This window comes from Diplodia seriata, assembly GCF_021436955.1.
Source record: "Diplodia seriata strain FDS-637 chromosome Unknown scaffold_9, whole genome shotgun sequence".
Classification (NCBI taxonomy): Eukaryota; Fungi; Ascomycota; class Dothideomycetes; order Botryosphaeriales; family Botryosphaeriaceae; genus Diplodia; species Diplodia seriata.
Window position 1 is genome coordinate 1,940,710 of NW_027117316.1, and position 12,176 is coordinate 1,952,885.

Consider the following 12,176-nt stretch of genomic DNA (forward strand, 5'->3'; position numbering starts at 1 on the left):
GACGCCATCACGCAGGAGTCCGTCACTCACGAGGAGAGGGCGCAGGGCTCTTAACTTAAGCTCTCCTTCCTCAAGGACCTGCTCAAGGCAAGATCGCTCAACGAAAAAGACGGTCGCGTCAGCCCGAAGCAGTGCAATACAGGCGACACCGTGCCTCTGAAGATAAGCGGAGCCCAGCGCCCCAGAGGCGGTTTCCAAAAAGTGTTTAATCTGCTAGGCCCCCGTAGGGGCATTCTAGAGATTAAACTAAAAAGACCATTAGCTACACTTGATCTAAGCCAAAAGGCAAAGAGGCTGAAGAAGAAAAGAAGAAGCGGTCCTGGGCGAGGAATCTGGGGTTTTTTATATCGGGCCGGGCAGCGGCCGGGCAGGTACCGTCAGCTGCGGCGGCCGGATCACGGGAGTCACGGGAGTGGTTGCCCGGGCACTGGGCTGCCCGAAGCGGTATGGTCGTCTCTGGGGAGGCCCGCGCGCGCGCTCGAAGGGGCAACGGCCGCGGGCAGGTGGGCACAGGTGGGTGATCAAGACACGCACGCGACGGTTCGGCAGCACGCGCCCGAGGCTTGATCTGCAACCGTCCCAGGAACGGCAGCGACGACGTGACAGACGGACACACCTGCGGAACGAGGCATTCTCTTTCTCAGGGTCCACGGGTGCCCTCGAACAACGGTTCACGCAGTTGGCGACGAAGTGACAGACGGACACACCTGCAGAACGAGACATTCTCTCTCTCAGGGTGCGCTCAAACAACGGTTCACGCAGTTGGCGATTGGCGATTGGCAACGAGCATGACAGCAATGGCACGCAACCCACGGTGTCACGGCGCAAAACAACTGGCACGACCTTGACGAAGACGTCGGTGGTTCCCTCGGACAAGCGCGAGCAGCGGGAGCTAAGACGGCACGGACGAAGCTTGTGGTCCCGCAGCTCAGCCCTACAGCACATTGACGTCATATCGGTTCGTTCCCACCTCACCCCGAGCGATGATGTAGCGGCGGGTCCCGCAGCCTCTATTTAGCTCCCGTTCGCCGCCGCCCGCAACTGTGCTGTGATCCGAAGGAACTCACTGCTACATTGCGTTCTACATCTGTACATTTCCCCCATTTGACCGCCGCAGACTGAAACCACTCAATATGGCGCAACAACTCGACATCAAGAAGGTAGAGTGCCCCGCAATGCCTCGTGCAACGTGAGCAGCCACAAGCTAACGAGCCCCTCTTAGCTTGCCATGATCGGCTGCGGCAGCATGGGCGGCGGCATGGCCCTGCTGTTCGCCGAGCACGGCGTCAAAGTCTCGCTGCAGGACCCCTCCGAGGAAGCAATGGACAGGATTGTTGAGAAGGCCAAGGACAGCCCGCACATCCCAGCCGGCAGCGTCAACAAGCACTCCAACTATGAATCTCTCTGCGCCTCCCTGGACAGCCCCAAGGTCTTTGTCTTCTCGCTCCCGCACGGCTCCGTCGGCGACACGGTGCTCGGCGGCCTGATACCGTACCTGGACAAGGGCGACATCATCATTGACGCCGGCAACGAGCACTGGCAGAACACCGAGAGGAGACAGGCCAAGTGCTACACCCGAGGCGTGCGCTACATCGGCATGGGCGTGTCCGGAGGCTACCAGGCCGCGAGACAGGGTCCGAGCATGTGTCCGGGCGGAGATGACGAATCGCTGGATTTGGTTCTGCCTTTGCTGAAGAAGGTTGCTGCGAAAGACAGGGCTGGCACGCCTTGCGTGGGCAAAGCGGGAACCGGCGGCTCCGGCCATTATGTCAAGATGATGCACAACGGCATTGAGCACGGCATGATCAGCGCCGTTTCCGAAGCGTACGACATTATGAAGAAGGGCTTGGGCATGAGCAACGACGAGATTGGGACCGTGTTCGAGCAGTGGAACAGCGAAGGAGAGCTGGTAAGTCTACGTTAGAACACCCATCGTGCCAAAACTGACACCACGCAGCAAGGGACTTTCTTGATCTGGATCAGCGCAGACATCTGCCGTGCAAAGGACAAGTCTCGCAACGACGAATACGTCGTCGACACGGTAGAAGACAAGGTCGTGCAAGACATCACCGGCGAAGAAGGCACCGGCATCTGGAGCAACGAGCAAGCCGTCATCCACCACATCCCCGCCCCAACCCTGACCACCGCACACTACCTCCGCCTCGCATCCGCCGACCGCAACCAGCGCGTGCGAGCCCAGCAAACCATCGGCGGCGCCTTCCCCCCGCAGCCGCTCGCCCTGTCCGGCGGCCAAACCAAGCAAGCCTTCCTCGAAGCGTTGCGCCGGGCCACGTACGCCGCCTGCCTGGCCAGCTACATCCAAGGCATCAACGTCATCGAGCGCGCCAACCAAGCCAACCACTGGAACATCGACTACCGCGCCGTCCTGCAGATCTGGCGCGGCGGCTGCATCATCCAAGCCGACCACATCGCCGCGCTGCTGCACCCCATCTTCGCCCACCACCGCGCCCTCGACTCCATCAACCTGCTCTTCCAGCCGACCGTCATGGCCGAGCTCAAGGAGTGCTTCGGCGCCCTGCGCGACGTCGTCGTCAAGGCCACCCTCGCCGACCACGTCGTGCCCGCCCTCGCCGCCAGCTTGGAGTACGTCAAGTACCAGACGAGCACCGAGCTGCCGACGAGCTTCGCCGAGGCCCAGCTGGATTACTTCGGCGCCCACATGTACGATCGCAAGGGCGAGGAGGGCACGGGCGCGCCGACCGAGGGCAAGTATCATTATGAGTGGAAGCCGGTGAAGAGCTCCATCGCGTGAGCGAACTGGCGACAGCTCTTTGATGCTTTCTTCACTGTATATATGTTAGCCCTTGTACTTTGATTGTATTCACGACGATAATGGATCGACATCTTGAATGCTGAGAGTGCGCCACATAGAAGTAGGCATGTGTGAAGGACCAAAATCTTCTAGGAGCAGCAGCTGCAGCGGACAAATCACTCCTTGGCTCCGTCCACAATTGAGGGTACGCAAAACTTCACAATCGGTTCTCAGGGTAAGGGTGCAGGCCAGACCCTTGGTACAGCAACAACCGAAGAACCAGAGTTCTAATCCACACTTTGCTCTACATTTCTTCTTCTTTGGACCGCGGTTCAAGGCACCAAGCTAGTCAAAACTCCCATCCGCCATCGTTTCCAGAATATCATAAAAGAAAGGCCTTCGCCTTCATCTCACGAAAAGAAAGACTTCTTCCACCACCCTACCACCCACAACATGGCACCATCCTCGAAACCTCTAAACAAGAACACGAGTCGAAACCACAACAATATGGGCTCGACATTCGACAATGACAACAACACAGGCCGACGTCTAGGCGACACGGACCGAGTGCAAAACCCGCAAGAAAACAGCAACAACACGCCCTCCCGCCTCCCGCCTCCCCTCTCCCCCATCACCACCCCCACCACCGAAACACCGCCGCCGCCGCGGCCGCCCACCACCACCCTCGGCACCCGAACAATCCACACCCTCTCCTCCCTCCCTCCGCCCAAACCAACCCCCGCCTCGCCCACCACCACCACCCCAACCACCACCAACGCCGACGACGACCGCGCCGACGACGACCGCGCCCTCCTCGCCGCCGCAGTAAAGGCGCTGGAAGGGGTGGAAAGAATCGTCGCCGACTACCGCGCGTGGAAGGCGCGGTGGAAGGGGCGGTGGCGGAGGGCGACGTCGACGAAGCGGGGGCGGCGGGCGGCCGGGGAGAAGAAGAAGGAAAGGGAGAAAGAAGAAGAAGAGGAGAAGAGGAAGGAAGAAGAGGAGGAGAGGAGGGAGGAAAAAGAGAGGGAGAGGGCGAAGGTGGTGGAGGTGAGGAGGAGGGCGGGGGAGAGGGCGGTGGAGAGGGCGGGGCGGGTTTGAGTTGATTTTGTTTTGTTTTTGAGGGGTTGGTGGCGGGGGTTGGTGAGAGAGTTGGTGGACTAGGAGTTCTACTGCCGCTTGTTGTGGAGGGGGTATCAATTAATACGACTACTACGCTTTTCCGTCATCGTCCTTAGATAGGGTCGATAGTAGAACAGACACACAGTCAAAGCCCTTGGGTGTTGTGAAATCGCTCCAAACTCCCTTCTCTCATCTCGTGACGTGGCTAAATCACTCCTCAAACTCGATCTCATCCTCCTCCTCGTCGATCTCCTCGCTCTGCTCATCCTCGCTGCCGTTGCTAGTCCCGCTAACGCTCTCCCCGCTATCCTCATCCTCCTCGACGATCCTGCTCGCCCTCGCCCACTCCTCGCTCTCCGCCAACGCCCTGCTGCCGAGCAAGCTCTGCTCCGTCTCGGCATCCGCCGACAGCGTCCCGCCGACCTCGACCTCCCTCTCGTCCAGCGTCGGCGCCGGGCTGAGCTGCCTCAAGCTCCTCTTCTCATCATCCGTCGTCGCCGCGAAACCAACGCTCTTCCCGCCGCCATTACCCGATCCCGAAGACGTAGGACGCCCACCGCCACCGACGTCCCCTCGTTGCTGCTGCTGCTGCTGTTGGTTCTGGTGCTGCTCGACGATGACGTCGCCATCCCACGGCCGACACGCCTTCACCGTCTCGCCGCACCTTAGGCAGGTCCAGCCCTCGCCCTCCTCGGCCTCGATCCGCTGCGCCAGGCACACGAAGCAGTACACGCAGCCGCACGGCGTCGCCTGGTACGGATTCGTCACGTCCGTCGCCGCGCTGCCGACCACGCCGCCACCGCCACCGCCACCGCTCATCACCTGCTGCTCCGACGCGCCTCCAGCGGGATTCTGATCGCCGTAGCAAATCGCACACGTCCTCTCGGGCAGGAAGCCCAACTCCCCAGCAGCCTTCCCCCGCTCGTCGTCGTCCTCACCGTCACGACGCCGCCCCAGCGCGCCCGCGAACCACCCCCGCAGCCGCCGCCACCCCCGCCCGACGATGCGGCGCCACCGCGCGACGCCGACGAGCGGCAGCAGGAACAGCAGGAACTCGGTGAAGGCGTGCCACACGAGCTGGCGGTTGAGGTACTCGAACGAGACCTCGCGCGATATCCCCGCCTGGGCGGGCGCCAGCCGCAGGCCCAGCGCGCGGTCGGCAAGCGTGCGGTACCGGCCGTTGGCGAGGAAGACGAGGAAGGAGGCGGCGGCGGCGAGGGAGTGCGCGGTGCCGAGGGCGTCGGTGGAGCGTTCGAGGAATGCCCGGGCGGAGGAGGAGGAGGGGGAGGGGGATGTTGTGAGGAGGTGGTCGCTCCATTTGGTCCAGGCGTAGCGGCCGCCGACGGTGAGGAGGCCGTAGGCGGCTTTTTGCCAGGGTTGCGGCGCGGGGCGTGAGGGGGAGGCGCTGCGGGCGTCGGTGTAGCGGAGCCCTTGCAGGGCGGCGCCGTAGGAGGCGTTGTGGTCCCAGATGGAGAGCTTGAAGAGGATGGCGCGCAGGGCGAGGAGGATCTCGGGCTTGTATTCGTCCGAGAGGTGGGACTGCGGGGTGTTAGTTTCTCGGTCTCTCGGGGCTGGAGTGTGATGCGACTGACGCCAAAGTACTTCAATCCCTCGCCGACCTGGGCTTTCAGCAGCTCGAGCAGCTCTTCGTCAAGCAGCTCGGCGTCGACTTGGCCGACGCGAAAGGCGGGCTGGGTGCCGTCGCGGCCCTTGACGGCGTCCCATAGGGTCAATCCGGCGCCGCCGAGCCTGCTGAGCGGGTATGGGAGGGCTTGGATGCGTTGGTGGTGGTGGGCGTCGCGCTGGGCTTGGACGCGTTGGCGGTAGTCGCGTTCGCGCTGCTGACGGCGGGCCTGCAGGCGCTGCTGGGCTTGGGCGAAATCAGCCGACGACATGTCTCACGGCGGGCGGTGATGGGGGTGTCGCATTGGTGTCGTGGAGGTGCTATGTGGGCGGGCGCATGATTATTGACCGTGGCATGATACGATATCGGCGGGGAACGCGTTGGTGGTTTGGCCGCGGGTACGGAATCCAAGGGCCGAGGTTCTCTGACATGTGAGCCAAGCCCTCGCTCGCCTCTCCGGGTGCCCGCTGCGTGTCACGTCGCTCGCTTTCATTATTTCGCATCGCCAGCCTGGCGGCCGCTCTCATCAGTCGCAACACGATTCCCGGGCCTCACTTGGCAACGAGCCGACGCCAAGATACAACAATGTTCCACCCGTTTGAAAGACAGCAAAGCCATAGAGACAATCATGAATAATGAGCATCCATATTTGGTAAAAACGCAGCGCGTCGCACTACAGCGGCCCATGATTAGCCACTGGCGCTGCGTCCATGCGCCCACTAAACCGAGCTAGCCCGAACAGCCTTCTACGACGACACGTAGCTATGCCGCCCTATCTCACTTGCCCAAACACGTCAGCAAACATCTCAAGGAACCTCCATATACTCTCCGGCCTTCTCAGAACCGGCTAAACCGCCACATATCTCATCCAAACTCTACGCCTTGCCGGACATCAAACATTCTGCTAGCATCGAACTTACTATCACGAAGGACTTCTCCGGTAGTGCCACTCAGGAAAAGTGGACTGGATATCGGTAAAGCAATGATTACCTATTGACCCGGGCTCGTTTGCAAAGAATGGTCAGCAAGACCAACCCCAAGAGACTCGTTCATCACCTTGACAGGAGCATAGACCGGGTTTCCGGGACTTCTGTCCTTCATTGGCGGAATATAAAGTACAAATTAGGGACGCGTGGTGGTTTCTATCCTTTTACCGGGAGATGTCGCACCTGCAACAACCTATCGCCTCATGGCCACTACATGTCCGACTATTATATCAAGAAAGACGAGTGGCTAGAGTTGGAAATACCAGCGGACACTACAACAGACGGCTGTCAATCTTGCGCACTCATAGTGCGGGTTTTGGATCATTATTTTGCGGACTCCTGGCGATCCGCGAGATTCTATCTCTGTATAAAACCGGCATGGCCAATCATGCTCCAGTCACCCGCTCCCGTGACATCATCTATCACACATGGCAAGATACAGTGTATAGAAGTCTTCAAGCATGTCGGTCTGTTCGTAGAAAGACCCACCTCTACCAAAGTTACCTCACTCACGAATCACAGAAGACTATATTCCGGCCTGGCCCAGGACCCCCAGTATTGGCGGCGGGGCTCGGCAATTCAAGCACGCAAATGACCAAGAAGTCTACGACTTCATCGTTGACTGTCTGGTCGAATGCGATGAGAGTCATCCAAGCTGTCCGAACGCTTCCCCAGCCCCGTTACCAACGCGTTTGCTCCAAATCACCGGCCCCAACAGTGTTCCCAAGATTGTTGAGCCAGTGCAGGGCGAACGTGGAACATATACAGCTCTAAGTTACTGTTGGGGAAAAGAAAGGCCAACGTCGACAACTCGGGCGTCCTACGATGCTCATAAAGACGGACTGCACTGGGCCAACCTCCCACGTCTTTTCCAAGATGCTATCGAGATCACGTTCCGTCTGGGAATGCGATACCTCTGGATAGACTCCCTTTGCATCATTCAAGACGACCAAATGGATTGGGAAACCGAGTCGCAGAAAATAGCCAGCATCTTCCAGAACGCACAGATAACCATCATCGCAGCCTCCGCGCCCGACCCAAAAACACCGATCCTTACCGAAAGACCCCAGCATGCAGAGGCCGCGGCCTTCGAATTCCCGGAACGTGACGGATCTCAATCTATCCTTTACTCACGCCCCGTAACGCCCGAGGACACCTTCCACTGGCCGCCGGCGCAGCAGCCGCCGAAAGCAAGCGGGGGTCCGAGAAGAAGAAGTCCGCAAGAGGAAGAACAGGCGATTTACACCCGCAGCTGGGCGCTCCAAGAACACCTCCTGGCGCCGCGCGCCATCCACTACCTGCCCAACCGCGTGGTATGGACGTGCAAAACGCCGCGCCGCCACCACCACAAACACCACCGCGACGAACGCCAACATCTCCTCCTCCTCCCCCGCAAAACATCCACCACCCGCCAAAAACCTCCTCTTGCTCACCACCACACCGTCTCCCACGACAAATGGTGGCACTACGTCGCCGCCTCCACCGCGCGCGAGCTGCCACGCCCCTCGGACAAACTCCCCGCCATCTCCGCCATCGCGAGCGCCATCGCCGCCCAACAGCAAAACAGCGCGGTCGACGACGATGGTGACGAGTACCTCGCCGGTCTCTGGCGCAGGTCGCTGGTTGCGGATCTCGGCTGGCGGAATGAGAGTAATAGGTACCGATGTAGCAGCAGCATAAGCATCAGCATCAGCAGCAGCATCGGAAGCAGCAACAAGCGGCGTGTCCGCTCACCGCCACCGCCTCCGGAGGACGGGAATATTGAGGGAGGAGAAGAAGAAAGAGAAGAGACGCCATACCTCGCACCCCCCACCTGGTCATGGGCGTCCCTCGCCGCCACAGCAACAGCGCATGAGCCGCCAGGAAGCAGAAGAAGACAAGTCATCACGAACGAAGCGGCATCGGCCACAGCGGCAGCCGGCAAGCGCAGCAAGCGCCAGAACGACGACGACGACGACGACGACGACAAGAATAACGAAATCTTCCACTTCTTCGCCGCCGTCGTCGACGCGGCCGTCACGTTGGCGGGGCCGAACAGGTTCGGGGCTGTGACGGATGGCTTCGTCGTGCTGCGGGGCCCGCTGCTGCCGCTGCGGTGGGAGGAGGTCGTCAGGCTGGTTTGGGACGGGAGGGCGGCGGCGGCGTCGTTGGCGTCGTCGTCGTCGTCGTCGTCGTCGTCGTCGTTTACGCCGGATGCGGCGCTTTGCGTCGGGAGGGGGGTGTTGGAGACGGGCGAGGAGGTGGCGACGGTGTGTCGGGGGTACTCTTCGGGGGAGGGGGAGGAGGAGTTGGGAGGGCAGCGATGCCCTGGGGTGGTGGTGCATGTGTTGCTGCTGTTCGAGACGTGGGAGGATGCTGTTGGGCTTGTGCTTGGGCGATCTCGTCGGGTGCGTGGGGCTTATGAGCGGTTGGGGAGGATGCAGATTGGACGGCGGGGCCTCAAGGCCGTCATGCAGGCTGCTGTGGAGTCAACAGTCACCATCGTCTGAGCATTTGTGGTTTTAATTATAAACATTCACTTTCCATTCTCATCCAAAGCAACTCCTGAGACAATTCCCCCTCCACACAGCCCCAGTCGTCCTTGCGGCGTTCGGCCGCCAGATTGGTCGAACTTACGGTTTGCCTATGGTGGTCTCGAAGTTCTTTGTCGCAGGCCCACCGCCCGCTTTTCCTTCCTGCAATCTCCCCATTCCACCCACTCCCCAGGTGCGCATGGTGGGGCTATCAGCGCCCCCCAAGCAACTCGCCCTCTGCCGAGGCGCAGAAGGTCTTCTGAGCGTCGACAATGTACCCGAGGTCGAGTGGATGAAGTTGTTGATGTCAGCGTCCGAGGCGGCGATGTCCATGGCCTGGTTGTAGAGCATCTGCGTGTCCTTGCAGAACCGGTTGTAGCCCGCCTTCTTGTGGCGGTACAGGCTGGCATCGGCGAAGAGAGCCATGGTGGCCGGGGTTTCTTGGCTCGCCACTGTGGCGCAAAGAGTCAAATTATCGAAGCGGTCCTTGGTCAGAGAGGGGCGTAGCAGCGGGATCGTCGGCTTCGCGTAGCAACGCGAAGCCGACGCTCAGCAGCCGCGGGTTCTCGCTCATCTCGTAATACTCGCGCTCGTTGAAGAGGCGCATCGGCGCCGCGAGAAGGAAGCCGTCGACCCGCTTCCGGATGATGTCCATCCTCTTCTCCAAGGGTTCCCTGCTCAGGCCCCGGATCCACGCGATGTGCTTGTGCGAGATGAACGTCTTGAGGAGCGCGAGGATCTCAATCGTGGAGGCGCGTTCGCTGATAGCGTCGCAAACCGGCTCGAGCCAGTTAGTAGCGCTTCAGTATTCAAGGCGCGTAGGTATCTGCTCAGGCATGCCACAGCTGACAATGAAGTAGCGCTTCAGTATTCAAGGTGCGTCGGTATCTGCTCAGGCATGCCACAGCTGACAATGAAGTTGGTCAGACGTGGGCTGGCTCGGACGAGTGCACTGAGGAAGGAGGCCTCAAGGTGGAAGGTGTTTAGCTCGATGTTGGTGATCTTGGTGCGCTCGGGAAGGATGTCTAGCGACATATTAGGAGAAGTGTAGCCGTCGATGTCAATTTTCTGCAAGCACGGCGCTGTGAACAGGGCACTCAGAGAGGAGCAGGGAATCTCCAAACTTCGCACATCCGATGATGGTACCACCCGCTGGATGGCGGGCGGCCATCGAATCGTCGTCATAAAAGGCAAAGAAGAACAACAAGCCCGGGGGGCTGAGGCCGGAATCGTCGTCGAACGTCGCAGCCGCGCTGGGGTTAAACGGGAACTCCTTGCTATGCCGCAAGCTGCTGGTGCGCCTAGGGAAACCAGCGCTGCGTGGAGATGGGCTGCCGCCGGGCGAAGCGCTGCTCCTGCGGGAGAAGCGCGGCGACGTCGTCGTCCTGTTGCGGGCCGTCTTTGCGCGAGCGGGAGACAAGAAGCCTGGGTTGTAGACCCGCTGTGCGGCGGGCCGGCCCGTGGCCGGGTTCACGCGGTAGACGGTGCGGACGGAGGCAGCGGGCGAGGCGTCGCCGGCAGCGTTGCTGCCGCTGCCGTCGGAGGTGGGCGTCACGGTCAGGTTGGGGATTATCGACGAGCGCATCATGCGGCGCGGAGGCGTGTAGTCGCCCGACGCCGACGTGTTGTCATCCTCGTCGCTGGTGTTTGTGCCGGTGCCGCCGGCGGAAGCGTTGAGGCCGAGGCCAATGCTGCTGGATGATCGGATGCTTGACGGACGCGGCGGGGAAGGCGTCCACTGGGGACCAAGTAGTTCGACTTGTCTTGCTTGACAGTGCAAGACGAACAACCAGCTTGGAGAGTGGTAGCGAAGTCCATAGTGAAGTTGATACCGGAGCCTACAAGCACTTCCTCGACGCCGATGACGTTGACAGACTCTCCAAAGCTTAACCGCCGGGAGCAGATGGTGCTTCATTTGCTCACGGCGATTCAGCTTAGGCGAGTCCGTCGACGTCGTCGGCGTCGAGGAAGTGCTTGTAGGCTCGCGGATCGAACATAAAAGGCAAAGAAGAACAACAACGAGCCCGGAGGAGACCGTTGACGTCGTCGGCGTCGAGGAAGTGCTTGTAGTGGACGCCTTCGTCGTAGGGATGGGTCTGTGTTTAGTATCAATGGGCGCTCATGGATGAAGGGGAGGGGGCTAGACGTACGAGAGCATCAGTCTGAACTTTTTGATTTCCTTGCCGTGGACCTCCTTGGGAAGTTCCATGAAGTTTGGTGGCGTGTCGCGCCTCACATTGATCTTGCTGATGGACTCTTGCAGAGCGCGCATCTGGCCCAACCAGCAGTCCACAGTCACGTTGATTTCACCCACGATGTGGGTGGCGCGATTTGCCGTCTCGTACGTCACTGTGGTGTTGTGAAAGCAGCTGCGCAGATCTTTGTGGATGGCGAGAGCCACCTCGCACAGCCTTTCTTGCAAGTTGCCGTCCCACGCGACGCGGACAATATGCTCGAGCAGCTCAAGCGTTGCCTTAGTAGGGACTAAGGACTTCAATGAACGGTCGCTAATATCTCGGCGACTGTGCTTAGAGCTAGTGCTCTTCGACATGTCAATAAATTGTTGCGGCAGAGTTTGCATGCGGGAGCTGGCGCAATGGTACATACCTAATAAAAGGCAAAGAAGGACAACAAAACTGAAGATGGGCGTGTCGTACGTCTCCTGCTGGTCGGGGCTGCTGCTGAAGTTGACGAACGGGTCTTGGGCGTTGTAACCACCACCGGCCGCCGCCTCTCCGTGGATGGGGTGGCCGCTGAGAGCGGGGTGGTAGGACTCATGGAGACGAACGAGGCAGGAGGGTACTCAGCAGTTGCACCGCCCATGCGGCGCTGGTGGTTGTGCGAAATTGATGGCCACGAGGGTGGCGGATGCGTCGATCATACAGTCGACGATAGGTGTTGTCAACGCGCAGGCGGGCGAAAGGCAGCGGGGTGGCGGCGCTGTGATATTCATGTCAGTCATGCTCCAAAATCGAAGTCAGATCTTGTGCTGGAAGGCTGGCAAAGTGGCTTACTGCTCAGTGTTCTGGAGCCTGGTCGGAGGGAAGCCTCTGGCGGGAGGTCCAGGAGTGTTGAGCTTTGAGCGATGAGGGTGGCACAACCTCCCTCACCTAGTGACTCTTTGTCTCGGATCTAGGTTGAGACAGATGGAGGATCTGGAG

At 60.2% G+C, this 12,176-nt stretch overlaps 4 protein-coding genes across 4 annotated transcripts; 1 reads left to right on the forward strand and 3 right to left on the reverse strand.

Annotated features, from left to right (window-relative positions):
- Window positions 1-1,133: 1,133 nt before the first annotated feature.
- Window positions 1,134-2,773, forward strand: SLS55_009012 (uncharacterized protein; the record flags this gene model as incomplete). The annotated part of the gene is made up of 3 exons (XM_066780417.1): window positions 1,134-1,160; window positions 1,223-1,909; window positions 1,958-2,773. 3 exons carry the CDS (start codon window positions 1,134-1,136, stop codon window positions 2,771-2,773), a joined length of 1,530 nt encoding a protein of 509 aa, XP_066629646.1.
- A 1,329-nt stretch (window positions 2,774-4,102) lies between these two features.
- On the reverse strand, window positions 4,103-5,787 carry PEX2 (peroxisome assembly protein (Peroxin-2); the record flags this gene model as incomplete). The annotated part of the gene is made up of 3 exons (XM_066780418.1): window positions 4,103-5,431; window positions 5,739-5,745; window positions 5,783-5,787. 3 exons carry the CDS (start codon window positions 5,785-5,787, stop codon window positions 4,103-4,105), a joined length of 1,341 nt encoding a protein of 446 aa, XP_066629647.1.
- A 3,700-nt stretch (window positions 5,788-9,487) lies between these two features.
- On the reverse strand, window positions 9,488-10,050 carry SLS55_009014 (uncharacterized protein; the record flags this gene model as incomplete). Its single annotated transcript, XM_066780419.1, has 2 exons — window positions 9,488-9,796; window positions 9,961-10,050. The coding sequence occupies 2 exons, from the start codon at window positions 10,048-10,050 to the stop codon at window positions 9,488-9,490; spliced, it is 399 nt and encodes a 132-aa protein (XP_066629648.1).
- A 1,105-nt stretch (window positions 10,051-11,155) lies between these two features.
- Window positions 11,156-11,838, reverse strand: SLS55_009015 (uncharacterized protein; the record flags this gene model as incomplete). The annotated part of the gene is made up of 2 exons (XM_066780420.1): window positions 11,156-11,768; window positions 11,804-11,838. The coding sequence occupies 2 exons, from the start codon at window positions 11,836-11,838 to the stop codon at window positions 11,156-11,158; spliced, it is 648 nt and encodes a 215-aa protein (XP_066629649.1).
- Window positions 11,839-12,176: the final 338 nt, after the last annotated feature.